General features: G+C 39.9%; 2 protein-coding genes across 4 annotated transcripts in view; both read left to right on the top strand.

Annotated features, from left to right (window-relative positions):
* Positions 1 to 14275, top strand: part of canx (calnexin) — a 27714-nt gene extending 13439 nt beyond the window's left edge. Inside the window, exons 6-15 of one of the 2 annotated variants that reach the window (XM_080035745.1) lie at positions 233 to 314; positions 1305 to 1497; positions 3120 to 3309; positions 3958 to 4071; positions 4712 to 4868; positions 6168 to 6383; positions 7884 to 8003; positions 9830 to 9953; positions 11391 to 11500; positions 12239 to 14275. In XM_080035745.1, coding sequence (XP_079891871.1) covers positions 233 to 314; positions 1305 to 1497; positions 3120 to 3309; positions 3958 to 4071; positions 4712 to 4868; positions 6168 to 6383; positions 7884 to 8003; positions 9830 to 9953; positions 11391 to 11500; positions 12239 to 12298 — 1366 coding nt within the window. In that variant the 3' untranslated portion in view covers positions 12299 to 14275. Of the gene's footprint in view, positions 1 to 232; positions 315 to 1304; positions 1498 to 3119; positions 3310 to 3957; positions 4072 to 4711; positions 4869 to 6167; positions 6384 to 7883; positions 8004 to 9829; positions 9954 to 11390; positions 11538 to 12238 lie in introns of both variants that reach the window. The other variant, XM_080035746.1, reaches the window with a different exon arrangement.
* A 3809-nt stretch (positions 14276 to 18084) lies between these two features.
* Positions 18085 to 27500, top strand: part of maml1 (mastermind-like transcriptional coactivator 1) — a gene marked incomplete at its 5' end in the record, with an annotated part of 30107 nt that continues 20691 nt past the window's right edge. The window contains 2 exons of one of the 2 annotated variants that reach the window (XM_080034979.1): positions 18085 to 18358; positions 20685 to 21054. In XM_080034979.1, coding sequence (XP_079891105.1) covers positions 20692 to 21054 — 363 coding nt within the window. Of the gene's footprint in view, positions 18359 to 20652; positions 21055 to 27500 lie in introns of those variants that run through there. The other variant, XM_080034978.1, reaches the window with a different exon arrangement.

Genomic DNA, 27500 nt, shown 5'->3' with positions numbered 1-27500 from the left:
TTTTTTATTATATATTTGTTTCACTATTTTTTTTTTAACTTTTTAAATATATTTTTTTTCACTTGTTTTTGTTGTCTTTTAATTTTTTTTATATATATTTTTTTTTTTATTCGTAAATTACTTTATTTTTTATATGTATTTTTTTCCACTTGTTTTAATGGTCTTTTTAAAAAAGAAATCTGAAAATTGTTACACTTTTTCCATTAAATTCTGTGTGTGTGTGTGTCCCCAGGTACGAGGTGAACTTCCAGATGGGCATTGACTGTGGTGGAGCCTACGTGAAGCTGCTCTCTCAGACTCCTGATCTCAACCTGGTCAGTTTGACTCTTTACCAACGATTTTAGACATGAAATAGAAATCGAAAAAATTCCAGTTTCGCCTTTTAGCGTTGTTGAGGGGAAAGGCTCCCACGATATGATTTGAATTTCTTAGCACGCTGATACACGCACAAAGACAGAGACACACACACACACACATGCACACACACAGAGACAGAGACACACACATGCACACACACAGAGACACACACACACACATGCACAAAGACAGAGACACACACATGCACACGCACAAAGACAGAGACACACACATACACATGCACACACACAGAGACACACACACATGCACACACACAGAGACACACACATGCACACACACAGAGACACACACATGCACACACACAGAGACAGAGACACACATGCACACACATAGAGACAGATACACACACACAGAGACACACACACACAGTTTCTTAGCATGAATAGACAGCCATGTCACCAGACCAACAAAATAATATGTTGTTCACATCCCTACTCATTACACACGAAAACACACGCATAAAGAAAAATGTAAATATTAAATCGCTATGTGATATTGCTATATTCACTTAAAAGCACAGGTGAAAATTAAGGTCTTTAAACATGCTTAAAACTCCTAACAAAGAACTCAATCTGTTTGTGTGTGTGTCTGTCTGTCTTTCTGTGTCTGTGTCTGTGTGTGTGTGTGTCTCTCTCTGCCTGTGTGTGTGTCTCTCTCTCTGCCTGTGTGTGTGTGTGTGTGTCTCTCTCTCTGCCTGTGTGTGTGTGTCTCTCTCTCTCTCTGCCTGTGTGTGTGTGTCTCTCTCTCTCTCTGCCTGTGTGTGTGTCTCTCTCTCTCTCTGCCTGTGTGTGTCTCTCTCTCTCTCTGCCTGTGTGTGTGTGTCTCTCTCTCTGCCTGCCTGTGTGTGTGTGTCTCTCTCTCTGCCTGTGTGTGTGTGTCTCTCCCTCTGTCTGTCTGTCTCTCTGTGTCTGTCTGTGTGTCTACAGGACCAGTTCACGGATAAGACCCCCTACACCATCATGTTCGGACCAGATAAGTGTGGCGAGGAGTACAAGCTTCACTTCATCTTCAGACACAAGAACCCAAAGACGGGCGAGTACGAAGAGAAACACGCAAAGAAAGCCGACGTAGACCTCAGGACCTACTACACTGACAAGAAGACACATCTATACACACTGGGTAAGACACACACACAAAGAGACACACACACACACACTGGGTAAGACACACACACACACAAAGAGACACACACACACACACACACACACACACACACACACACACACACACACACACTGGGTAAGACACACACACAAAGAGAGACACACACACACTGGGTAAGATACACACACACACACACACACACACACACACACACTGGGTAAGATACATACACACATACAGACAGACGCTCACACACACTGGGTAAGACACACACACAAAGAGACACACACACACACACACACACAGACAGACGCTCACACACACACACACACTGGGTAAGACAGACACACACACACACTGGGTAAGAGATATATACAAAGTCACGTAGACACAAACACACACAGACACACACACAGAGAGACAGACACACAAAGAGACACACACACAAAGAGACACACACACACACAGACAGACGCTCACACACACACACACACACACACTGGGTAAGATATATACACACACACACTGGGTAAGATATACACACACACTCTCAGTCAGTCACACACACACACACACACACACACACTCACACACACACACACACTCACTTACTGGGCTAGAAACGTGCCCTGTGTTCCAAATCTCATACTCTGTCTTTATTTTATTCTACATACTACATCTGACCATAAAAATAATCTAGTTAGGATGCAGTATGATACACTTAGGACATACATGGCTCCTTGATCTTGCCTCTTGCTTTTATATCGGTCTCATCCCCGTTTGTTTTCATACTGAGGCCCGTCGATGTGACGTCACTTCAAGTGCGCACTGGATTGTGGGTCAGAATCGCCCAAATAGGATGCACTTTTCAACACTAACAATCTTGGCCGCATGAAGTAGGACATCCGGGTACTTCTAACCATCCTAAATCTGGCCACAAGAATCGGGACATCCTAAATCTTTTTTCTACCATACTAGATAGTAGGAACAAAGGGTCTCTCTCACTCACTCACTCACACACACACACTCACACACACACACACACACACACACACACTGGTAAAGACGAGGCCAGTTTTAAGCTTTGAAATGGTTCTTATTTATTCTCTCTACATGCTGAGAAATTTGATTAGTTTTTCATATTTTTATGATTTTTATTGATTTTTTTTTTTTAATAAATTAAATTTAAATTTAGTTGGTTAGAAAAGGGACAATGGGGGCGCCCTTAGCTCAGTTGGTAGGGCGTCCCCCCCCATTCCCCCCATGGGCCTCGGCCAGCAGCGGACCCGGGTTCGATTCCAGCCCGCGGTCGTTCTCTGCATGTCACTCCCCTCTCTGCCCCATTTAAACTCTCTCTACACTATCAATAAAGCATAAAAAAAATGCCAAAAAAATATCTAAAAAAAAAGGGGGGACAATATTGGGGCCAGGAAAAATTGATTTTTTTTTTCCAACCTGCACTGATAGACTCTGTGTGTGTGTGTGTGTGTGTGTGTGTGTGTGTGTGTGTGTGTGTGTGTGTGTGTGTGTGTGTGTGTGTGTGTGTGTGTGTGTGTGTGTGTGTGTGTGTGTGTGTGTGTGTGTGTGTGTGTGTGTGTGTGTGTTTTCCTAACATGTGCCTCTCTGTCTCCCCATAGTGTTGAATCCTGATAACACGTTTGAGGTGTCAGTGGACCAGACAGTAGTAAACACTGGCAGTCTGCTGACGGACATGACTCCAGCCGTGAACCCCGCAGCCGAGATAGAAGACCCCGACGATGTGAAACCAGAAGACTGGGACGAGAGGGCGAAAGTACAGGACCCCACCGCCAGCAAGCCTGAGGACTGGTGAGGACAGACACACACACACACACACACACACACACACACTGTAACACACACTCACAGACAATTACAGACAGACACAGACAGACAGACAGACAGACACAGTAACACTCCCCTCTGGGACGAGAGGGCTAAAGTACAGGACCCCACCGCCAGCAAGCCTGAGGACTGGTGTGTAGATGTTACTAAATATGAACTAAAACACACACACACACACACACACACAGACACACACACACACACACACTCACATACAGACAGACAGACAGTAACACTCCCCTCTGGGATGAGAGAGCTAATGTACAAGACCCCACTGCCAGCAAGCCCGAGGACTGGTGAAGACAGACAGACAGACAGACAGTCACAGTAACACTCCCCTCTGGGATGAGAGGGCCAAGGTCCTTGTCCTAACCCTACATTTTAAATGTAGGGTTAGACAGTGAGACCATAAAACACTCTTTCTGCCTTTTCTCAGGCAAGGATGAACCGATTTCTAAAATGTTTGCACATTTATACTCCATAGGATCTCAGAGTTTAATACACCTTCATATTTCCACCGGTGAAGTAGGGCTTTAATATATGTTGTGATACATTTAACGTTTACCGTGTGTGTGTGTGTGTGTGTGTGTGTGTGTGTTTGTGTGTTTTCAGGGATGAGGACGCTCCCGCTCAGGTAGCAGATGAAGCAGCAGTGAAGCCAGAGGGATGGCTGGATGATGAGCCAGAATACATCGGAGACCCCGACGCACTCAAGCCTGAAGACTGGTGCGTTATGACAACACTCACTCACTCACTCACTCTCTCACTCTCTCACTCTCTCACTCACTCACTCACTCACTAACTCACTCACTCACTCACTCAAACTTGAAGACTGGTACGTTACTGCGGATATGTTGTGTGAGTTTGAGACTGCTTTGGCCTCGAAACTTAACGATTTGGAAGACGGCACTCAAATCTTTCATTAACAAGAAAGCTGATTGTTCTGTTTTGCCGACCGACCACGGCAAAAGTTTAATTTACCAGTTACCCCGCTGTTCGCTAAACGAACGGGGCTTAATACGTCACCTTGTGCATCGCTCTGATTGGTTGTAGTGCTATCCAACTGCGTGCAGTGGCATTTGAAATGCACGAGTAGGAGCCGCCCCTTGAGTTGGGAATTACTATTGATCGTGGCCAGACCCTCTATCGTTCAAGATATCAGGGTCTGGATTTCCAGGCTAATGTTTTGTTCGATCTGTTATCGAAATAAATTAAACTAAACGAAATAACACCTAAGCATGATGAAGTTAAACCGTGTCTCTCTCTGTAACTGTGCTAACCGTGTGTGTGTGTCTCTCTCACTCACTCTCTCTCTCTCTCTCTCCCCCCTCTCTCTCTCTCTCTCTCTCTCTCTCTCTCTCTCTAGGGATGAGGATATGGATGGGGAGTGGGAGGCCCCCCAGGTGCCTAACCCTCTGTGTGAGTCTGCTCCGGGCTGCGGGGAGTGGAAGAGGCCGACCATCGACAACCCAGACTACAAGGGCAAGTGGAAGAGCCCCATGATCGACAACCCCAACTACCAGGTACCATTATTTATTTAGTTATTTATTTAGTTATTTCATTATTCATATTATATTTTAACCTTTATTTATACTAGGGCTGGCCCGAATTATTCGAATACTCGTTCGGAAAATTAGTATTCGGAGCTTCGTTTTATTTTATTTTATTTTTATTTTATTTTTTCAACATTTTTTTGCAAGAAGCTAGTACTGCAATATAATGTCATCAAATAATTTTATATTTGGATATAAAAGTTAGTAATATTGTAGTAGTAGTAGTAGTATTGCTCATTTGGGAGGATATTACATCACTAAGTGTCATAGCGCATCCATTACTTCACCTCCGAGCGCTTAAATCTTCAACAAAATATGCAGATACTGTCAAAATCGTTTCCAGGGAGTATATAGGGATTATTAACGTTTTTTATTTATTTATTTTTTTTTTTAATGTTGTTTTTGATGGTGTGTTTTTCTGGAACGAATATTTGAATATTCGCTCGGAAAAACCAACGAATATTCGAAGCCTGAAAAATGGCATTCGGGCCAGCCCTAATTTATACATGTAAATCCCATTGAGACCAGAGGGAGACCTGTTTCTATTTACGTTATGTTGACATTCACACACAACCAAAAACTAGTAGAATAATAAAAGTAGCAGTCGATTAACAGTTATGAAAATGCAGATCATATTATTACCACTATAATTGGCGGTGTTTGTGTTGTGGTCATTTTTTTTCCACAATTGAATTCAAAAAGGGAAACATTCATATATTCTAAATTCATAACACATAAAATGTAACATTTCCAGCATTTTTATTTTGGAATGGGATAAAATAAATAAATAAATAATTCCTCTATTCTAGATCTTTTAGGAGTTAAATACAAATCAAATCAGAAACTCTATCCCCACTATGTCTAAATTGTGTTAATATTTGTATTTTCAGGGTGTGTGGAAGCCCAGAAAGATAGCTAACCGCATGTCATTCCCCTCTCTTCCCCATTTCATCTGTCTCTACAAACTGTCTTCATAAACTCAAAAAATGCCCCAAAAAAAAAATCTCGGGTATTATATATAAAATTGTGATTGTTTAATGACCTACTATGCGTCTAAATTGCATGTGTATTTGTGGTCCCCAGGGTGTGTGGAAACCCAGAAAGATAGCTAACCGCATGTCAATCCCCTCTCTGCCCTATTTCATCTCTACAAACTGTCTTAATAAACTCAAAAAATGCCCAAAAATAATCAGAAAAAAGTCTACTATTAGCATGTCCATTTAATTGTCAACTATGCGTCTAAATTGCATGTGTATTTGTGTTCCCCAGGGTGTGTGGAAGCCCAGAAAGATTGCTAACCCAGCGTTCTTCGAGGACCTGCAGCCGTTCAGAATGACCCCGTTCAGCGCCGTGGGTCTGGAGCTGTGGTCCATGACTTCCGACATCTTCTTTGACAACTTCTTCATCACCGACGACAAGAACACGGCCGAACGCTGGGCCAACGACGGCTGGGGGCTGAAGAAGGCTGCAGAGGGCGCCGCAGAGGTGAATGATTATTATTATTATTATTATTATTATATATAGTGTATATAGAGTATGTTAATGTTGGGCCAACGACGGCTGGGGGCTGAAGAAGGCTGCAGAGGGCGCCGCAGAGGTGAATGATTATTATTATTACTATAATATTAATATATAGTATATAGAGTATGTTAATGCTGGGCCAACGACGGCTGGGGGCTGAAGAAGGCTGCAGAGGGCGCCGCAGAGGTGAAGGATTATTTTGGTTTCGTTCCGAATCTCCTCCTCTTTCTTTTTTCTATTCTACATACTACATCCGACGATAAAAAGAATCTAGTTAGGATGCAGTAGGCATACTATTGGGACATACTTTTCTCTCTTATTTCATCATAACATTGCGCCTTGATCTTGCCTCTTGCTTTTATATCCGTCGCATCCCCGTTTGTTTTCATACGGAGGCTTCGTCGATGTTACGTCACTTCACGTGCACACTGGATTGTGGGTCAGAATCGCCCAAATAGGATGCACTTTTGAACACTAACAATCTTGGCCGCATGAAGTAGGACATCCGGGTACTTCTAACCATCCTAAATCTGGCCACAAGAATCGGGACATCCTAAATCTTTTTTCTACATTCTATATAGTAGAAAGTATGCGATTCGGAACGCAACCATAATTTATTTTTAAGTTTTTTTTTTTTTTTATGTTTAATTTAATTTTTAATAATCAAAAAAATTCTATAAAATTCTAAAATATAAAAAAATATATATAATTTTTAATTTGAATTTTGGAATAAATGTTTAATATTGTAAACATTTCAAAAAATATATTGTAAGAAATTTAGATTTGGTATGTTAACGTTGGGCCTTAAAAACTCTAGTCTCTGAAGAAGGCTGCAGAGGGCGCCGCAGAGGTGAATGATTATTTTATTAATATATAGTATATAAAGTATGTTGGTAGGTGGGGGTGGTGTGCATTCTCAAGTGTAGACAGGATATTCTAAAAAATTCTAAAATATATAATTTTTTATTTAAATTATTAACTTTTTGATTTAATAAAATTTTCAATTTAATAAAAAAATTTATATTCTAATAAATTCTAAAATATTCTAATAAAGATGTTAAACAGGTCATAATTAGAAAAAAACAACCTTTTCACCAAAATTGATTATTCAAGTTTCTCGCCAAAATCTCAAATTTCTTAATTTTTTTTTTGTTGCATTTTATGTTAAATCGTATGTGTTAATGTATGATTATACATTAACATTATATCTGAGTCTCTGGAAACCTTCAAGTCCACTCTTAAAACTCACCTTTTTTCACAGGCTTTTAAGTTTTAATGAATTGTTTTGTGTCATTGCTGTAAGTGTTTTTTAATGTGTGCTGTTGTATTTTAATTTATGTATTTTATGTAAAGCACTTTGGTGAATTTAGGTTCTTATGAGGTGCTATATAAATAAAAGTGACCTTGACCTATGATTGGCATCTGTTTTGTGCATGTATTAACCCTCTTTGTGTGTCTCTCCAGCCTGGTCTGGCCACCCAGATGATGAGTGCAGCTGAGGAGCGGCCGTGGCTCTGGGTCGTCTACGTGCTGACTGTGGCTGTGCCGGTGATTCTGATCATCGTCTTCTGCTGCATGGGAAAGGTAAGACAGACAGACGGACAGACAGACACACAGACAGACAGACACACACTGGAAGACAGACAGACAGACAGACAGACAGACAGACAGACAGACAGACAGACAGACAGACAGACACACACTGGAAGACAGACGCACACTGGAAGACAGACACACAGACAGACAGACAGACGCACTCACACAGACAGACACACACTGGAAGACAGACGCACACTGGAAGACAGACACACAGACAGACAGACAGACGCACTCACACAGACAGACAGACAGACACACACACTCACTCAAGCAGACACATGCACACACAGTTACTGACAACATTTCTACCAAATCCACCCCCCCCCCCCCCCTAAATATTGCCATTTAGAGCATTTCCATTAAGTAATGTAAAGATGAAGATTGAAGAAAAATCCAGACATTTCATTTCAGTGCATTCCAAGGTAACGCACTGAAATACAAAAGCGGTAGTGTTTTTACCACGCCAGCTGTTGTTCCTGGGTGAGCGTATACCCATGACAAAGGCATTAAGAAAAACTATATGAAAATAGCATTCTTTGCACTGATGGTCTTGTTTGCTGTTACATGTAATTTATGATCATCAGAGGAAAAATGAGACTGTTTCAGAAATATTTAAAAGTTCCTCGTAGAGACTTTTAGGGCTGGCCCGAATGCCATTTTTCAGGCTTGGAATATTCGTTGGTTTTTCCGAGCGAATATTCGAATATTCGTTCCAGAAAAACATCATCAAAAAAAAAAAAAAAAAACGTTAATAATCCCTATATACTCCCTGAACCGATTTTGACAGTATCTGCATATTTTGTTGAAGATTTACGCGCTCGGAGGTGAAGTAATGGATGCGCTATGACACTTACTGATGTAATATCCTCCTAAATGAGCAATACTACTACTACTACTACTACAATATTACTAACTTTTATATCCAAATATAAAATTATTTGATGACATTATATTGCAGTACTAGCTTCTTGCAAAAAAAAAAAAAAAAAAAAAAAAAAAAACGAAGCTCCGAATACTAATTTAAGCTCTGAATACTAATTTTCCGAACGAATTCGAATAATTCGGGCCAGCCCTAGATACTTTAAATAAATGTGGGAACCCTGGAATTCAGAGCTGGTGTTTGTGACTGTCCACAGAAATCCCCGTCAGTGTCTGTTGAGGGACAGTTGAGTCTGAGCAGCTTACAGGAAGAGTTTACAGAAGCTGGGCCTCTACACAGCACAACGGGCCTGGTGACTTAAGACCCGCCTACTACTGTTAGAGTAGAACGCTGTGTGTGTGTGTGTGTGTGTGTGTGTGTGTGTGTGTGTCTCTGTGTGTGTCTGTGTGTGTGTGTGTGTGTGTGCTTTTGTATCTGTGCTTCTGTAGTGCTGTTAGTTTAAAGGCCTACTTCACCGGTTTGAATATGAAGGTGTATTGAATTCTGAGATCATATGTAGTATAAATGTGCAAAAAAAATCGGTTCATCCTAGCCTGAGAAAAGGCAGAAAGAGTGTTTTTTTTTAACCCTATATTTCTCTTTCTCGTGACATCACAGAAAGAGAAATATAGGGTTAAAAAAAAACTTACTTTGTAAATATTACTGTGATGTCACAGTAAAAGACATTTTCAATTTTTTTCGCACATTTATACTACATAGGATCTCAGAATTCAATACACCTTCATATTCAAACCGGTGAAGTAGGCCTTTAAGCGGATGTTTATTTGTGGTTTGCTGTATAGTCAGTCTTTCTCTGTTAAGCTTCATTTTAAATGTGAACATTCTGTGAATTGAACTTGAACTACATTTTTCTGTGTTTTTATTCCTGTAGAAGAAGAGTCCTGCGGTGGCGACGCCAGCAGCAGAATATAAGAAAACTGACGAAGCTCAACCGGACGTGAAGGAGGAAGAGGAGGCAGAGGAGGAAGAGGAGGCCGAAAAGACCAGCGCACCAGGTACTAATCTGTCCGTCTGTCTCTCTCTCTCTCTCTCTCTCTCTCTCACTCTTTCTCTCTCTCTCGCTCACTCTCACTCACTCTCTCTCTCACTCACTCACTCTCTCTCTCTCTCTCACTCACTCACTCTCTCTCTCTCTCTCTCTCACTCACTCACACACAGTGTTCAACCCTCATCCTATAAACCTATTAACAGGTTAATAACATACTTTTTTAATTTAAAGAAATGGACATTTTTAAGTTTGATAGGCACAGAGACCCGCCTCTTTATAGCGCTCTGTCTCCTGATTGGATAAAAACCAGCGGGATACTCAAAATGTTATCTGGCAATTACTGCAGAGCTGAATGACTGGGAGACCTGTGTTATGAACTGTCACTTACTTCTCCTTTTAAAGGTCACATATTATGCTAAATGCACTTTTTAAATGTGTTCTAACATATCCATGGGTCCACGGTGTGCCTAGAGACTGCCAAAATATAAAAAAAATAACAATCTCTCCTTTTCTCACTCTCCCCCTTTCTGAAACCCCCACCCCTCCCCCCCAATATACTCCAGTCAGAATTCTCCTCGTTTCTGACCTCACAAACTGGAAAGCCAGAAGCTTCCACTGTGCAGCCCACACCCCTATTTCTTATTGGTCCACGGCCCCGACAGACAGAGGGCGAGGCGTATCTGGCTTCGCTTCCGGACAGGGGGCGGGGGGAGCTCAAAGATTGTATATTTACGAGGGGAGCTGCAGCTCTTTTTAAAAAATAGGCCATTGTGAGATTAGCTGAACATCAGCATAGTACAATAAATTATCTGAAAGTTTTTTTCAGCAAACAATTAAAGAAAAACGTATTAGGGACCACTAAGACCATATAATATGGTGTATAATAGAACGTATTAGGGACCACTAAGACCATATAATATGGTGTATAATAGAACGTATTAGGGACCACTAAGACCATATAATATGGTGTATAATAGAACCGAAAAGTGTATAATATGGGAGCTTTAAGATCCCAATTCGATTCTGTCTGTCTTAAAGGGACACTGTAACATTTTAAGTAATTCATTTGCGCTAAAATCAATATCCTCATTCATAAATATGTCCTCATTGGTGTAAAATCACCTCTGCCAATAATCTGAATTATCCTCCTGAGCGGAGAATTACAAATATTAATATTACATTTTGTACATTGAGCAGGCAGGTCTTATGGAGGAATCCATGTTGGTTGGAATGTCATCAGGTGCATTGTTTAGAATTTAGAATTGTTCTTGTCCTTGAAGGCCACTGTAGCTTCTGTTATTATTCAAAAGGGGAGGGGTTACCCAGGGAGCGTTGCATTCTAGAACGTTCTTGATGTCATATTACACACTGCCCCTTTAAACAGTAGCTCAAATGAGTTTTAGTTCGATAAAGGTTACTGATTGAAATTATTGTCTTTTTTCAGCTGAGGAACACAAGAGCGAGGGAGAGGAAAGTCCTGCAGAAGAAGAGGAGGAGGAAGAAGAAGAAGAGGAAGAAGAAAAGGAGGAAGAGAAGGACGCGTCGGCTGAGGAGGTCAAGAGATGATTTTAATGGTTTTTTCTGCTGCAGCGTAATATATTTTTTAATTATTATTTTTTATTTTCTGTATATTAATTATAGCGTATAGCATTTACCTGATTTTTATCTACAGTGTTATAATAATTATTTATAATTTTTACAGGAATTTATTAATGTATTTGTTAAGCGTATTGCTGTTTGAAATTAAATACATTTTATTTTCTTAATTTTTCTTCTTCATTCTTTTAATTCTTGTAGCAATCTGAGGACATAATTTGATTCATGATGATAGAATTATTCAATACTAAGAGAATTAAATATGTTTAGTAAACTAACTGCAGGTTCTGTGAATGTAAACAAATCCCCCTCCTCTGAAACTCATTTTCCTTCATTTAACCTCGAAAGATCAATTGAGGGGTGACCCTCTTTTACAATGACGTCGAGTTTGTACAGATACACAATATACAATGAGAATACATAACAAGTTTACACACACACACACACACACACACACAGAACATTCAGATCAATTGAATGAAAGAGACAATAGCCTAATTAAAACAGTTACAAGTGTAGAGGGGCTGATTCAAAATAATGATTTTAAATTGGTTAACAGTTATGAGTGTATTTATTTTAATTGCATGTTGTAGGCTGTTCCAGGAGTCAGGGGCACTGTGGCTAAACTACACAGTGACCCTTTAAATACATTTGCTATTTTTAATTATTCTTCTTCTCTCATTTTATTTATTGTAGAAATCGGAGGACGACGTTCTGCGGAGATCTCCCAGGAACAGGAAAAGCAGAAAGGACTGAAAAAATCTCAAAATCTAAAGAAAGCCATCACCTCATTCTTACCCCTTTACCCCTTAAAATACCCCTTATTCCAACTTCCAACCCTCAAAATACCCCTTTTCCCCTTTACCTACATACCCCAAAATACCTCCCCATTCAAAGGCCCTCAAGAAAAAATATCTACCCAATTCCTTCCTCCTAATTCTTCCTACACTTCTCGGACGGCACCATTTTGGATCCTGGGTTGCAACCGGTTTGAAGCATTTAACAGGAAACTACCACCAAGAATCTCCAAAATGGACGCCACGATAATGACACCGCCATGCCATGACAACGTTGAAGATTCCACAGTGGACAAGGAGGACTGAGTGATTTAGCATGGTTTAAAGAAACAACATGGAATCCTGTTTTTCATTTTGTTTTGAATTTAACTCAATGAAAAAAAATAATAATAATAATCTTCCTGCATCATTCCTGAATATAGTAAAACCCTGAGCTGATTTCAAATGCATTTAAGGGGTTGAATGGCTGTTTTTGAAAAGCCCTACTGACGTCCTACTCATACTAAAAGCCCTACTAAAGTCCTACTCATACTAACGTCCTACTCACACTCATTTTGACGTCAATTTGAGTATGTTGTGGTTGTGTATGCGAGTTTGTGTAGGCGAGAAATGCCCGGATGAGTACTTGAGTACTTCCGGGAAGATTTTGTGTATGGATCGATAGGATACTTTTCCTACTCGACCGCCCCACAATGCATTGCGTCTTTTCAAACGACACAGAAGTTAAATTCCTTTATTGCTTCTGTATACTTCAGTGTAAACGGTCCGACGAACCTCGCATACACAATCGATGGTTAAGTAGACAGTATGTAGTATATACATGTTGAGTATGTAGGAGGGAGGACCGTTAGTAGGGCTTTTTCAAACGCAGCCAATGACGTGATGCATAGCTCGCCCACCTGACCACAATCGACCAATGAAAAGCCAGATAACTAATAGCCATTAAAACCCATTGTAGTAAAGATACGAACAGACCAGAAAGTCCAGTAACGAAGCGACCAAAATATGTGATAAATGTTTTTCTAGATTGGTTGGAAAGTGTCTACTTTGTACGACAAGCAGTTTGATAATTAGCTTAATTTCTAATTATGTAAATAAAGGTGCAGTCAGTGATTCTGGAGAACGCTTGTTGTCAAAAATCACTTGTCAAAATCAGTGAATATCTCCTCATGATCCACTACCTGTCTGTACTGTGTGTGTGTGTGTGTGAACAAAGTGGCTCACTGTAGCTACCGACATGCCAGTTTACAGAGCCTAGGCTGTGTATTAACACTGGATTTGTTTTCAGTGCACACTCACACACACACACACACACACACACACAGTACAGACAGGTAGTGGATCATGAGGAGATATTCACTGATTTTGACACCAAGCGTTCTCCAGAATCACTGACTCCACCTTTTAACCAATGACGTAATCGACTCACGAAGAATTAGCCTGATGATCATGCTAAAAGCTAATTCACATACTAACAGTTGGCTCGGTAGCATTTCCTAGTTTTTGTATAAATAAATCTAAAGTCTAAAATAACATTTAAATGATTAGAATAATGAATTGGGATCGATCCAGCTAACTCAAACTTTCTTCCTTTTTTTTTTTTTATATATATGATTCGTTAATGTTCGCGTCAAATATTTTTTATGGGTTTGTGTTCTGAAGCAGTTTGTTAGTTACACACACACTCTCTCCTCCGTGTGTGTGTGTGTGTGTGTGTGTGTGTGTGTGTGTGTTTTAATGTCCTGATGGTAAGCACAGAGGTGAAAGGTTACGTATATAAATTAACAAAAAGATCTCCAGATTGTACAAGGTTTTCAACTTTTTCCTCAGTCGATGTAAAATTAAAAAAGTGAAAACGAAACCAATTGCAAGGCAGAAAAAGAGTTGCACTAGTAATTTTTAGTCGACTTTCATTTTTTTCTATTTTTTTTTTTTTTTTTTTTTAATTATAAAAATAATACATTTAGAAAAAGCCGTGATTTTTTTTTTTTTTTTTGAGCAGCAAGTGGGCAGACAGGTACCGAAGTCCCTCTTTCGTCGTTAATACCCCATATGAGAAGAAAAAGGCACTAAAATGGGGAATATAAAATAGAAAAAACAACTAATGCTCTTATTGACCGTCCTTCTGTCTGCCTGCAGTGTTTAATGACCCAAACTAAAACAAGAGACGGCACTTTGAGCGCGGTATTTTTTTTTTATAGACGTAGCAATTAGATTATCTTAAATCAATGTTTTTCTGAATTTTCTGAACTTCCAAACACATTTACACACACGGATCTTGTACTAAGTTTAGGGTGAGGATCTTTAAGCACATTTTTTCTTGACTTAAAGATATAGTTATAAGCTCCTTTTTTAAAAAAAGCTTGTAAGTTGTATTTTGAGTTAAAACAAAAATTTGACAAGATTTCTAATATCTCAAAACATTTTCAGATACTGTTAACAACTATTTCAACCTCTCTTAGTCACTTGTTAATGTACGTATCAGCATTTTAAAGTTGTGCGTAATAATTGTGCAGGTTTCAAGCTAAGTATGTTACTTCTAAAACGTTCAAAATATACATTTCGGTCAACAAGACGATAATTTAATCGACTGAATAATATCTTAAGGGGTATAACGTAATGTGGTGTTGTCTGCTGCTGCTGCCTTTTGACGAATCGCTATATATCTCTGTTGATAAATAATAGTAAATATAATATATATTCAGAAATTAAAATCTCATTCTCTCTTCACACTTCGAATTCTGAGCGAAAATATATCGATTCCGCTACGATGCCTAACCTTTACTCTCTAGCGCCACCATCAGGACAATTAGGAAATGTCACAACACTACACACACACACACACACAGACAAACACAGACAAACACACACACACACGAGAGGACGAAGTGTGTGTGAAACAATCTCTTTTTTTTATTCGTCATAAACCATCTTATTTTGCAAACGGGAACTTGGATGTAAAGTGTACAGTATCGGAGAGTTCTACCTATAAAATACTTTTTTTTTTTTTTTTTTTTTTTTTGGTGTGGAAAACGGGAGAAATTACTGCATTTATAAATGTGTGGTCTTGTATACATCATGACGTGACTGTCACTGTACATGTGTCTAAATGTTGTATGTTCAAAAAAAAAAAAAAATCAGACTTCGTTTTTTTATTTCTGATCTAATGTCAAAAATTCGGGATTTGCTCTGTTATGATTGGCTAGTTGGGTTTTCGAGTTGTTAACCATTGGTGGAGGAGGAGAAGGAAGAGGCGGGATCTAAAGGTGTAGTCAGTGATTCTGGAGAACGCTCTTTGTCAAAATCATGTATTTGTTTTTTTGCTGAAATCAGTGAATATTTTTAGGTAGCAGATTGTGAGGAGATATTCACTGATTTTGACCGAAAATGTTGGACAAAAATCTCAAGAATATACCGACTTATAATCATTGTTTTTGACTTTACTATCCAGAATCACTGACTATACCTTTTAAAACAGTCTGATTTGTTTGTCATTAAGTCAGATTTCGGGGAGTCCCTTTTACCTTATTTGTTCCTCCTTTGTTTTCCTAATTTAGAATTTCACAAGATAGTTTTTCGTAGTCTTGACGCTAAACTTTGCTGCTTCCTAGTCTCGTTTAGAGGCAGCGTTACATTCCCAATGACAAAACCCTTTTTTTTCTTCCATAATTCTGTTTTTTTTTTCTTTTTTTTTAGTCTCCTATTTTGATATTTTTTCCCTGTTTTTTCTTGTGGTGGCGCGATGCTTGATTCTTTAGCTAGCTGCCTTTAGCTGATAACAGACTGTAGACTTAAACACTGTATCTGCTGGTGACAACTTTAACATTGAAACAAACTGTGTAACTTTTTACTTTTTAAAATATTTTTTCTTTTTTTTTTCTTTTTGTTTGTTGACGTTCTGTGTTTTGAACTTTAAAAAAAATAAAAAATGGTAAACGGTTTCTGATACTAAAAATGTGCATACACACTCCCTGCGTTCCAATCCCCATCATACTTCCCTACTATTTAGTATGCCAGAAAAAAAAGATGTAGGATGTCCCAATACATTGCAAGTCAATTGTAGTATGCTGAAAATACCCAAATGCCCCCACTAACACCAATGGCATTTTGGAGTATTTGTCTTTATTCTTGACATTTCTCGACATAATGAAGAAAAAAAACTTCCTTATCTGATTTTTGTCTCTCTCCCGTGGCCCTAAAACGCTTCTGTACTTTAGTATGTAGTGTAGTAAAAAGAAAGAGTATGTGAATTGGAACGCAGGGACTATAATATTATATGTGGGCGGGGACACATGCACATACGTACCACAGGAAGGTCCGACTTTGAAGAGAAATGTACTGTGATGATGGCGCCTGACGTGTGTGTGTTTGTGTATGTGTGTGTGAGCGTATGTATGTTTGAGTGTGTGTGGACAAGCAGTCGACATTTGTTTTGATGAATAAAAAATGGCCGAATGGAAACTGAACAAAGGATTGAAGAGTGTTTTATTTTAGATTTGTCTGCGTACTTCTTTAATGAGTGAAGTTTTTCAGATATCACCTCTCAACCTTTATTTTATTTCTACAGGTATATCCCATTGAGACCGAAGACTTTTTCAAGGGAGACCTGTTTTCCTTTCCCACGTTACCATTCACACACACATTCATACACCGATAGCAGGCTAACTATCGACATTCACACGAGGCAAGGTGGGTGAAGTGTCTTCGGCCAAGGACACAACAACTATGACACAGGTGGCAGGGCGGGGATCGAACCTCCAACCCTTTGATCATCGGCCGACCCGCTCTACCACCTTAGCCACAGTCGCTCAAGTTATATCAAAGCGATCCGATAGGGAGAAATCTAGTTTAGGGTTAACTACTAAAGCTACTTGGAAAAAGGACTTCATACTACTTTGGGGGGAACAAATATCAAATTGAATATGTCCAAGTGATATGAAATTATAACTTATAATACAAAAAAGCCACATAAACCAAAAATTAACATTTGTATCAATCAACAGCTGATGAGGGGCACCCTTAGCTCAGTTGGTAGGGCCCCCCCCCCATGGGCCTCGGCCAGCAGCGGACCCGGGTTCGATTCCAGCCCGCGGTCGTTCTCTGCATGTCACTCCCCTCTCTGCCCCATTTCAACTCTGTCTCTACATTATCAATAAAGCATAAAAATGTCAAAAAAATATCTTAAAAAAAAATTAAAATCAACAGCTGATGGGAATTATCAACTCCTTTGACAAACAACAGGCAGAAATGCACCAAAAACAGGGAAACTAGAACCAGCAATAATAAAAAATGGCAATATAAATGTGGTTATATTTATGATTCCATTTGTTGATAATTCAGCATGATGCAATTTTTTCTTTATATTTTTCATATTTGAACAGTAAACACATCCTTGTTCTATCTATCTATCTATCTATCTATCTATCTATCTGTCTGTCTGTCTGTCTGTCTGTCTGTCTGTCTGTCTGTCTGTCTGTCTGTCTGTCTGTCTGTCTGTCTGTCTATCTATCTATCTATCTATCTATCTATCTATCTATCTATCTATCTATCTATCTATCTATCTATCTATCTATCTATCTATCTATCTAATCCTGCCTTTCTATTGGCTGCCTCGGCTGTCACTCACGATGAGGCCGGAGTAGAAACATTCCTCCTCCTGTCTCCGACTCTGTTGGAAAAAAAAGAAAAAAAGAGAAAGTTTCCAAGATGGCTGCGTAGCCCCGTTTGTCCGTTGGACAACAAAAGAAGCAGCGAATAGGGACAACAGTTAGCCATTTTTCACCCCGAAAACAACGTCCCATTCTCGGCCACTCGAGTTGGATTATCCCCGCCGACCACACGGAGGATTTTACCCTGAGATATGGTGGTTTCTTTCAATGTTTCGGGCTATAGCCACCTAACCGTTTTCGCGACTACCCAAAACAGCCGTTGACTGAGTTAGCTGCTAATTTGCTAACCTGTGAAATCAGCTGTTGGTTGGACAGATGCTGTAGCCGAAACGGACCGCAAAACTCCCACTGTAAGTACATTTAAAACATAATTAAGGTTCAATGTGTATCTGTGGAGTATTATCGTATTTGTGTTTTATTTTTTAACGTTTAAAATCATTGGCTTTTAATTAAATTCGCTGTGGAATGTGTGAAGTAGCCTGCGCTAGCTCTTAGCTCCTCCTTTAGCTAACCCAAGCTAATCGAGCCAAAATAAAAGTTTTCAGACAAAGTTTAAGGCTCTTTATAACGCTCCTATGTTGTTTAAACACACCCTAAATACACCAATCTACGTGGAATGATCTGGTGTATCGATCCAGCTACAAAATAACCACATTTCCTACACATTTGACTGTTTTTAAGGCAATTTACGATGTTCCAACTTTGATTTTTTGAGTGTAGGAATGTGCTAACTTCAGACGGCACTGGCTCTGTTTCATTGATTTAAAATGCAAATATAGTGGAAAGAGATTTAAATTGGGCTGTATTGAAACCGCTACCGTTTGTTTTCACACAAAATGGATTAATAAATGTTAGTTTTATTGTGATTTTGACGAGAAATTTAAGCACTTGTATTGTTTTTTTTTACACAACGAATTTTTATCAGCTGTTTAACATAATTGCCTTCATGCTTTTACTGAAATATGGTGAACAAGAGTTTAGAGTTTGAATATGGTAACATTTTTAACGTATATATATCATCATTAAACTTTGCCAGTTGATTACTGACATTAAAACAATAATTTTTTACACATTTTTCAGAAATGTTGGAATAAATATACGTACAGTTGAGTTTTTCAGAGTATTGAAAGAAAAAATAAATAATGTTGAGATAATGTCCGTTAAAGATGGTTGTATAGGAGAAATATACAGACGCAAACAGACAAGGTTTAGTCAAATAAACACCTGAATGTACATGTTGGACCTTTTGATTTATACTAGTATGAAAGAAGACATGTTATGGAAGATAAATAGACAAAAATTGCAGGCCTCCCGTATTTGAATACAGTAGCTTGGGCTTAGTTTGTTTTCATACATTTGGGATGTTAGTTTACTTAGCTAGGTTTTGTGTTATTTTTGGCTCTAGTTTTATTTATACACAGCGAGGTGGAGTCAGTGATTCTGGAGAACGCTTGTTGTCAAAATCAGTGAATATCTCCTCGTGTGTGTGTGTGTGTGTGTGTGTGTGTGTGTGTGTGTGTGTGTGTGTGTGTGTGTGTGTGTGTGTGTGTGTGTGTGTGTGTGTGTGTGTGTGTGTGTGTGTGTGTGTGTGTGTGTGTGTGTGTGTGTGTGTGTGTGTGTGTGTGTGTGTGTGTGTGTGTTGAAAACAATTCCACACACACTACAGACAGGTATAGCAAATCTTGAGGAGATATTCACTGATTTTGACAACAAGCGTTCTCCAGAATCACTGGAGAACGCTTGTAATACAGTCTATAAAAGCCTGTGTGTGTTCAGTTAGATTAAGGATGTGTGTACCTCTGTGTGAACAATGTAATTTTATTGTCCCTTTTCTCTTGCCGTCTTGTTGATGATGGCGGACCTGTCGGGGCCGCCACACAGCGTGGTGATGTGGTGTGTGTGTGTGTGTGTGTGTTTAGGTTTACTCCTCTTGTAATACAGTCTGTGTGTGTGTGTGTGTGTGTGTGTGTGTGTGTGTGTGTGTGTGTGTGTGTGTGTGTGTGTGTGTGTGTGTGTGTGTGTGTGTGTGTGTGTGTGTGTGTGTGTGTGTGTGTGTGTGTGTGTGTGTGTGTGTGTGTGTAATGCATTATACTGAAGACAGCTGTATTTTTAAATCTACAAATTGGAATCCAAAACATCGCAAAATCGTATTTAAAAAGTGTGTGTGTGTGTTTGTCCCTGTGTATGTGTGTGCAACTATTTGTGTGTGTGTGTGTGTGTGTATGTGACTCTGTGTGAACAATGTAATTTCATTGTCCCTTTTCTCTTGCCGTCTTGTTGATGATGGCGGACCTGTCGGGGCCGCCACACAGCGCGGTGATGGAGTGTGTGTGTTTAGGTTTACTCCTCCTGTAATACAGTCTAAAAAAGCCTGTGTGTGTTCAGTTAGACTAAGGATGTGTGGGTGTATTACTCACTCTCTGTGTATGTGAACAATTCAATTATATTTTTCCTTTTTAAATTTTTTTTTATTGATGATGGCGTGTGACTCTTTGTGTGTGTGTGTGTGTGTTTGTCTGTGTGTGTGTGTGTGTGTGTGTGTTAACTCTCTTGTAATACAGTCTATCTATACTAGCCTGTGTGTGTGTGTGACTCTGTGTGAACAATGTAATTTTATTGTCCCTTTTCTCTTGCCGTCTTGTTGATGATGGCGGACCTGTCGGGGCCGCCTCACAGCGCGGTGATGGAGCGACTTCGCCGGCGGATCGAACTCTTCCGCCAGCACCACAACAGCTGTGAGAATCGCTATGACAACGCCACACTGGAACGGCTCGAACACGAGAGGCAGCAGACGTTCGCGTTGCACCAGAGATGTCTTCAGGCGAAGGCAAAGAGGTCCAACAAGCACCGGACGCCCACCAACACAAACGCTAACCCCCAGACGCAGCAGTCACAAGCCCAGGCCACGGTGCAGGGAAGTGGGGTAGAGACGGCCGGGCAGAGGGGGTCGGCTGGAGGAGGTGGAGGAGGTGGAAGTAGCTCGGAGCTAGCGGAGAGCGGAGGGGGGTCGACGGCAGAGCAAAGCAGGAACAGCACACTGATAGCGGTGAGTTGGCATGAGCACACACAGACAGACAGACAGACAGACAGACAGACAGACAGACAGACAGACAGACAGACAGACAGACAGACAGACAGACAGGCACGCAGACAGACAGACAGACAGACACTCTCTCACACACACTAACATACACACGCACACAGTCAGACACACGCACACACTGACACACAAACAGTCAGACACACGCACACACTGACACACACAGTCAGACACACACACACGCACACCCACACACATAGTCAGACACACGCACATACACACACACACACACACACACACACACACACACACACACACACACACACACACACACACACACACAGTCAGACACACACTGACATACACAGTCAGTCAGTCAGTCACACACACACTCACTAACATACGCACTCATACACACACACAAACAGAAACACACACATACAACCCTCACTGACTATGAAAACATCACTCTCTATAGAATCAGAATCTCTTTATTGTCATTGCAAGAAGTAAAATTAAATTGAGTCAAACTAAGTGCAATGTTTTATTGAAAAAAAATATAAGAATTAGGTTGGAAAAATGTGTGAAAGTTTTCATTTAGAGTGCTGAAGAAGGGTTTTTCCTGCATAGAGAAACTGGTGTCGACAACCTTCTCAACAAAATGTTACAGGTTTTTATCATGTTTTTAAAATGACATAGGTTGCGTTCCGAATCTCCTCCTCTTTCTTTTTTCTTTTCTACATACTACATCCGACGATAAAAATAATCTAGTTAGGATGCAGTAGGCATACTATTGAGACATACTTTACTCTCTTATTTCATCATAACATTGCGCCTTGATCTTGCCTCTTGCTTTTATATCCGTCGCATCCCCATTTGTTTTCATATGGAGGCTTCGTCGATGTGACGTCACTTCACGTGCGCACTGGATTGTGGGTCAGAATCGCCCAAATAGGATGCAGTTTTCAACACTAACAATCTTGGCCGCATGAAGTAGGACATCCGGGTACTTCTAACCATCCTAAATCTGGCCACAAGAATCGGGACATCCTAAATCTTTTTTCTACATACTATATAGTAGAAAGTATGCGATTCGGAACGCAACCATAATCTTTGCTTGATTCATGAGAACATTGTTGGCAAATGCTTTCACTTTTGTCTTAAGAATTTCACCTCCGTCCGTCCAGTTTATTACACGTTCACTTCACCCACTGACCCACAGTCAACTCTAAACAGCTGATTGTACTGAAAATCCTCTACGCACGTGTGTGTGTGTGTGTGTGTGTGTGCGTGTGTGTGCGTGTGTGTGTGTGTGCGTGTGTGTGCGTGTGTGTGCGTGTGTGTGCGTGTGTGTGTGTGTGTGTGTGTGTGTGTGTGTGTGTGTGTGTGTGTGTGTGTGTGTGTGTGTGTGTGTGGTGGCTGTCTGCTCACGTGACCTCTGTGTTTCCTTTTGCGGTTGCTTTTAACAGACACAAACTGTCGAGTAAACCAAACCACAACCAGCTCTTGACTTTGACCTAGTTACCCTTTTGTCTCAGTTTTATATATTTGGTGCCTAAACGAATATTCAATCAACCAACTAGCAGATTTAATAGTTATTTCTGTATCACATCATTTAAATTGATTTAAAGGTGCAGTGTGTAATATGACATCATCAAGAAAGTTCTACAAAGTTCTAGAATGCAACGCTCCCTGGGTAACCCCAACCCTTTCGAATAATAACAGAAGCTACAGTGGCCTTCAAGGACAAGAACAATTCTACATTTTAAACAATGCACCTGATGACATTCCAACTATGCCACTTTCAAGATGGCGGCACTAGGCCTTGGTCCAAAATATGCAGACACATGGACATATATGAGACCCTTTCTAAGGGGAATAAAACAAAATCAAAAAAAAAATTCAGCTATTATGCACTAAATTAAACGTAGGGGAGAACGGGGTAATTTGTCACATGGGTTGGATGTCACATTCGTTATATCTCGCCACCAGAGTGCGCTAGCTCTGAAATGTTGATATAAAAAAGGTCCAGAATTGGGATCAGAGGTCACATACATAGACTTCCTTGGAGGAAGACAGCTGCATTTCAGGTGAGAGGATGTTTTGTGTTTTTCATGTCAAATTCAAAATATTTTGCTTCTCAGTATTTTTCTTCTAGGCTTTTACACAATGGGTTTATAACAAAACACTTGTTACCCTCAGAAAGTGGGAAGGGTAAACTATAGTTTAGATTGTGGTTAGCAAACTAATTAGTTGTCAGATGGTTGTTGGCCTTGATGCTAGCAAGAAATTCAAGTTGGGGTTGGTCGTCAAATTTTTTGGGGGGTTGGTTGTCACATGTTATCTCAAGGCTGCAGCCAGAAAAGGAACCCAATAACGAAATAAATTGTCAAGCTGTATCCTCACTGACACCCCAGAGAAGGAAAGAATAGAGCAGGAAAAGGCAGCTAGCAAGCAAAAGAAAAAAGGGCAACAAAATCAAAACAACCCAGTGCATCCAAAACTAGACCAGCTGCCAAGGCTACAGAACGTTATGTAGGCCTATTTGTCAACTTGACAATGCAATTAAACATTCAAATTTGGTTCTGCCTCCTTGCCTTCTTTTTAAGATTTTTCCCATTAAGATAACATTGTGACAAACAACCCCATAGTGTGTGACAACCGACCCCTTGATGGGGTTGGTTGTCACAATGTGTCAGAGTGTCTTTGATGGTAAATTACTTCTTCATTACAATAAGTTGGAAAAAAAGAGAGACACACATTTCTAGCCAACACCTTAAGCTTCAATTTAATGTAGGAATGGCTATTGACAGATGTTTTGGTGATGAGCAATTCTCACTAGAGTAAAAAGTGTGCCTACTTACCCCGTTCTCCCCTACTTATGGATATTATTATTATTTTCTACAAAATCTGCTAGGAAATAAAACCCGAAATTCTACACACTGCAGGTTTAAATAAGTTTTTTTTAAATACTTTATTTTTGTTTTTTCTCTCCAGAACACACACACACACACACACACACACACACACACACACACACACACACACACACTACTGAAAAAAGTGAACACACACCAGACAAAACAAACATCTAACATGGCGTACTCTACTTTACAGGTTTCTAAGGACATTGTTTAAACTAAAGGTAAATGTTAAGCAGAAAATAAAAAGTCAACGAGGTGTCATGTAGGTCCCTTCAGTACTGTTATATCGTCCAGGAAAGATTTACCTTCAAAGTGTTCAACAGTTATTGAAATGGCCAATTTATTCTTGATTTACAACGTGTGTGTGTGTGTGTGTGTGTGTAAGAGAGTGTGTGTTTGTGTAAGTGTGTGTGTGTGTGTGTGTGTGTGTGTGTGTGTGTGTAAGAGAGTGTGTGTTTGTGTAAGTGTGTGTGTGTGTGTAAGAGAGAGTGTGTGTAAGTGTGTGTGTGTGTGTGTGTGTGTGTGTGTGTGTGTGTGTGTGTGTGTGTGTGTGTGTGTGTGTGTGTGTGTGTGTGTGTGTGTGTGTGTGTGTGTGTGTGTGTGTGTGTGTGTGTGTGTGTGTGTGTGTGTGTGTGTGTGTGTGTGTGTGTGTGTGTGTGTGTGTGTGTGTGTGTGTGCGTAGACAGCTGTATTTTTAAATCTGTAAATTGGAAAAATGCACTTTATTTTCATACGGGTTTTTTTCTGCCCTGCTTTGTTTTGAAGGTTTACTCCTCTCTTGTAATACAGTCAATACAAGCCTGTGTGTGTGTCAAGTAAGTTAGACTGAAGACAGGTGTGTGTGTGTGTGTGTGTGTGTGTGTGTGTGTGTGTTAAAGGAAACACAGCTGTTAAAAACAGGAGTGTAGTAGAGTAGAGTCCAAAGTCTTTCTGGCAGCAGGTGAATCTATCAGTTTATGAGGGTTTTCATTTTACATTGGGGCTGTCCTCCTGATTGTTGCTATAAACAGTGAATATCTTTATTATATATCTTTAGTTTAAACAATGTCCTTAGAAACCTGTTAAAGGTGCAGTGTGTAATATGACATCATCAAGAAAGTTCTACAAAGTTCTAGAATGCAACACTCCCTGGGTAACTCCACCCCTTTAGAATAATAACAGAAGCTACAGTGGCCTTCAAGGACAAGAACAATTCTAAATTTTAAACAATGCACCTGATGACATTCCAACTATGACACTTTCAAGATGGCGGCACTAGGCCTTGGTCCAAAATATGCAGAAATATGGACATATATGAGACCCTTTCTAAGGGAAAAAAATAATAATTCAAAGCATTTTTTTCAGCTATTATGCACTAAATTAAATGTACTTATGGATATTATAATTACTTTCTACAAAATCTGCTAGGAAATAAAACCCAAAATTCTACACACTGCAGGCTTAACATTTACCTTTATAGTTTAAACAATGTCCTTAGAAACCTGTTTAGTAGAGTACGCCATGTTAGTTGTTTATTTTATTTTGTCTTTTGTTTTTGTGTTAACTTTTTCAATTGTTTTTTTGTGTTCTTTAAAAAAAAAAAAAAAAATCAGTGAATATCTCCTCATGATCCACTACCTGTCTGTACTGTGTGTGTGTGCTGGAAAAAATTCAGTGTTAATACACAGCCTAGGCTCTGTAAACTGTTATGTTGCCAGTTTACAGAGCCTAGGCTGTGTATTAACACTGTATTTTTTCCAGCATGCACACACAGTACAGACAGGTAGTGGATCATGAGGAGATATTCACTGATTTTGACTAAAAAGTGAATTCGCCAACAAGCGTTCTCCAGAATCACTGACTACACCTTTAAAGTGTAACTGATATGAGCTGTCGTCATGGCGATCTCCTCCCTCGGTATCAGAGACACAATGAGGTGACTCAGTACAGAAACCCCCCACCGCCTCCTCACTGCTTACTCATCACTCTGTGTGTGTGTGTGTGTGAGAGAGAGGGTGTGTGTGTGTGAGTGAGAGGGTGTGTGTGTGTGAGAGAGTGTGTTTGTGTGAGAGAGAGGGTGTGTTTGTGTGTGTGTGTGTGTGTGTGTGTGTGAGAGAGAGAGAGGGTGTGTTTGTGTGAGACTGTGACTGTGTGTGTGAGCGTGTCACTTTGTGTTTTATATTGTGTGTGTGTGTTTGAGTGAGAGAGAGTGTTTCGCGTGTCACTTTTTGTGTGTGTGTGAGAGAGAGAGTGTGTGACTGTGTGGCACTCTTTGCGTGTGTGTGTGTGCTTCTCTCACTTAGTGTGTGACGTGTGTGTGTGTGTGTGTGTGTGTGTGTCACTCTTTGTGCGTGTGACTGTGTGTGTGTGTCAGGAAATGCCACGCTCCACCCTTCTCTATGACAACATCCTCTGCTTTGCCCTGATTGGCTGCAGTCAGTAGTGATGTCACTGGAGGTCATAAAAACACTTTTCTGTTTTCACTGCAAACATTACGTGAGCTCAGATAATATGAAAAGTTATAGGCCTCAATATTTGTAATAAGTGGCCACCGTAGCTAATAGCTGGGGCGACTGTGTCTCAGGTGGTAGAGCGGGTCGGCCGATGATCAAAGGGTTGGAGGTTCGATCCCCGCCCTGCCACTTGTGTCATGGTTGTTGTGTCCTTGGGCAAGACACTTCACCCACCGTGCCTGGTGTGAATGTCAATAGTTAGCCTGCTATCGGTGTATGAATGTGTGAATGGTAACGTGGGAAAGGAAAACAGGTCTCCCTTGAAAAAGAGTCTTCGGTCTCAATGGGATTTACCTGTATAAATAAAGGTTAAAAAAAAAAAAAAAAATTAACATGGCCATGAGAATAAACACAATTACATAAATATCATGTGAAAAAAGAATTCCAGTTAAGAAAACCACTAAATGTTTAATTTAAAATCAGTGATGATAATACACAGCCCAGGCTCTGTAAACGGGTATTTAATGACACCGCAGCTAGCAACATGCCAGTTTACAGAGCCTAGGCTGTGTGTTAACTGGATTCTTTTTTCAGAGCACACAATACGGACAAGTAGCGTATGTAAGTAAAACGAGAATTTGTGAAAAAAAAGCTAAATCTTCAAGTTAAAACCTGCATTCTAACTCCAATGATGTAATGTAAACACAGCAGATATTTGGGATTTTTGTGGCAAAGCAGATTCACCGTGAATACACTCAGCCCCTGCGTTCCAATCCCCATACTTCCCTACTATTTAGTATGCCAGAAAAAGATTTAGGATGTCCCAATACATGCACGTCAATTGTAGTATGCTAGAAATACATAAATGTCCCACTTACTCCAATAGCATTTTGGAGTATTCGTCTTTATTCTTGACATTTCTCAACATAATGAAAAATAAATCTTCCTTATCTGATTTTTTTTTTCTCTCCTGTCTGTGGCCCTAAAACTCTTCTGTACTTTAGTATGTAGTGTAGTAAAAAGACTAAAACTCTTCTGTACTTTAGTATGTAGTGTAGTAAAAAGACTAAAACTCTTCTGTACTTTAGTATGTAGT

Source organism: Ammodytes marinus (genome assembly GCF_949987685.1).
Source record: "Ammodytes marinus genome assembly, chromosome: 10".
Lineage (NCBI taxonomy): Eukaryota > Metazoa > Chordata > Actinopteri > Uranoscopiformes > Ammodytidae > Ammodytes > Ammodytes marinus.
This window is presented reverse-complemented; position numbering and strand designations above follow the sequence as displayed.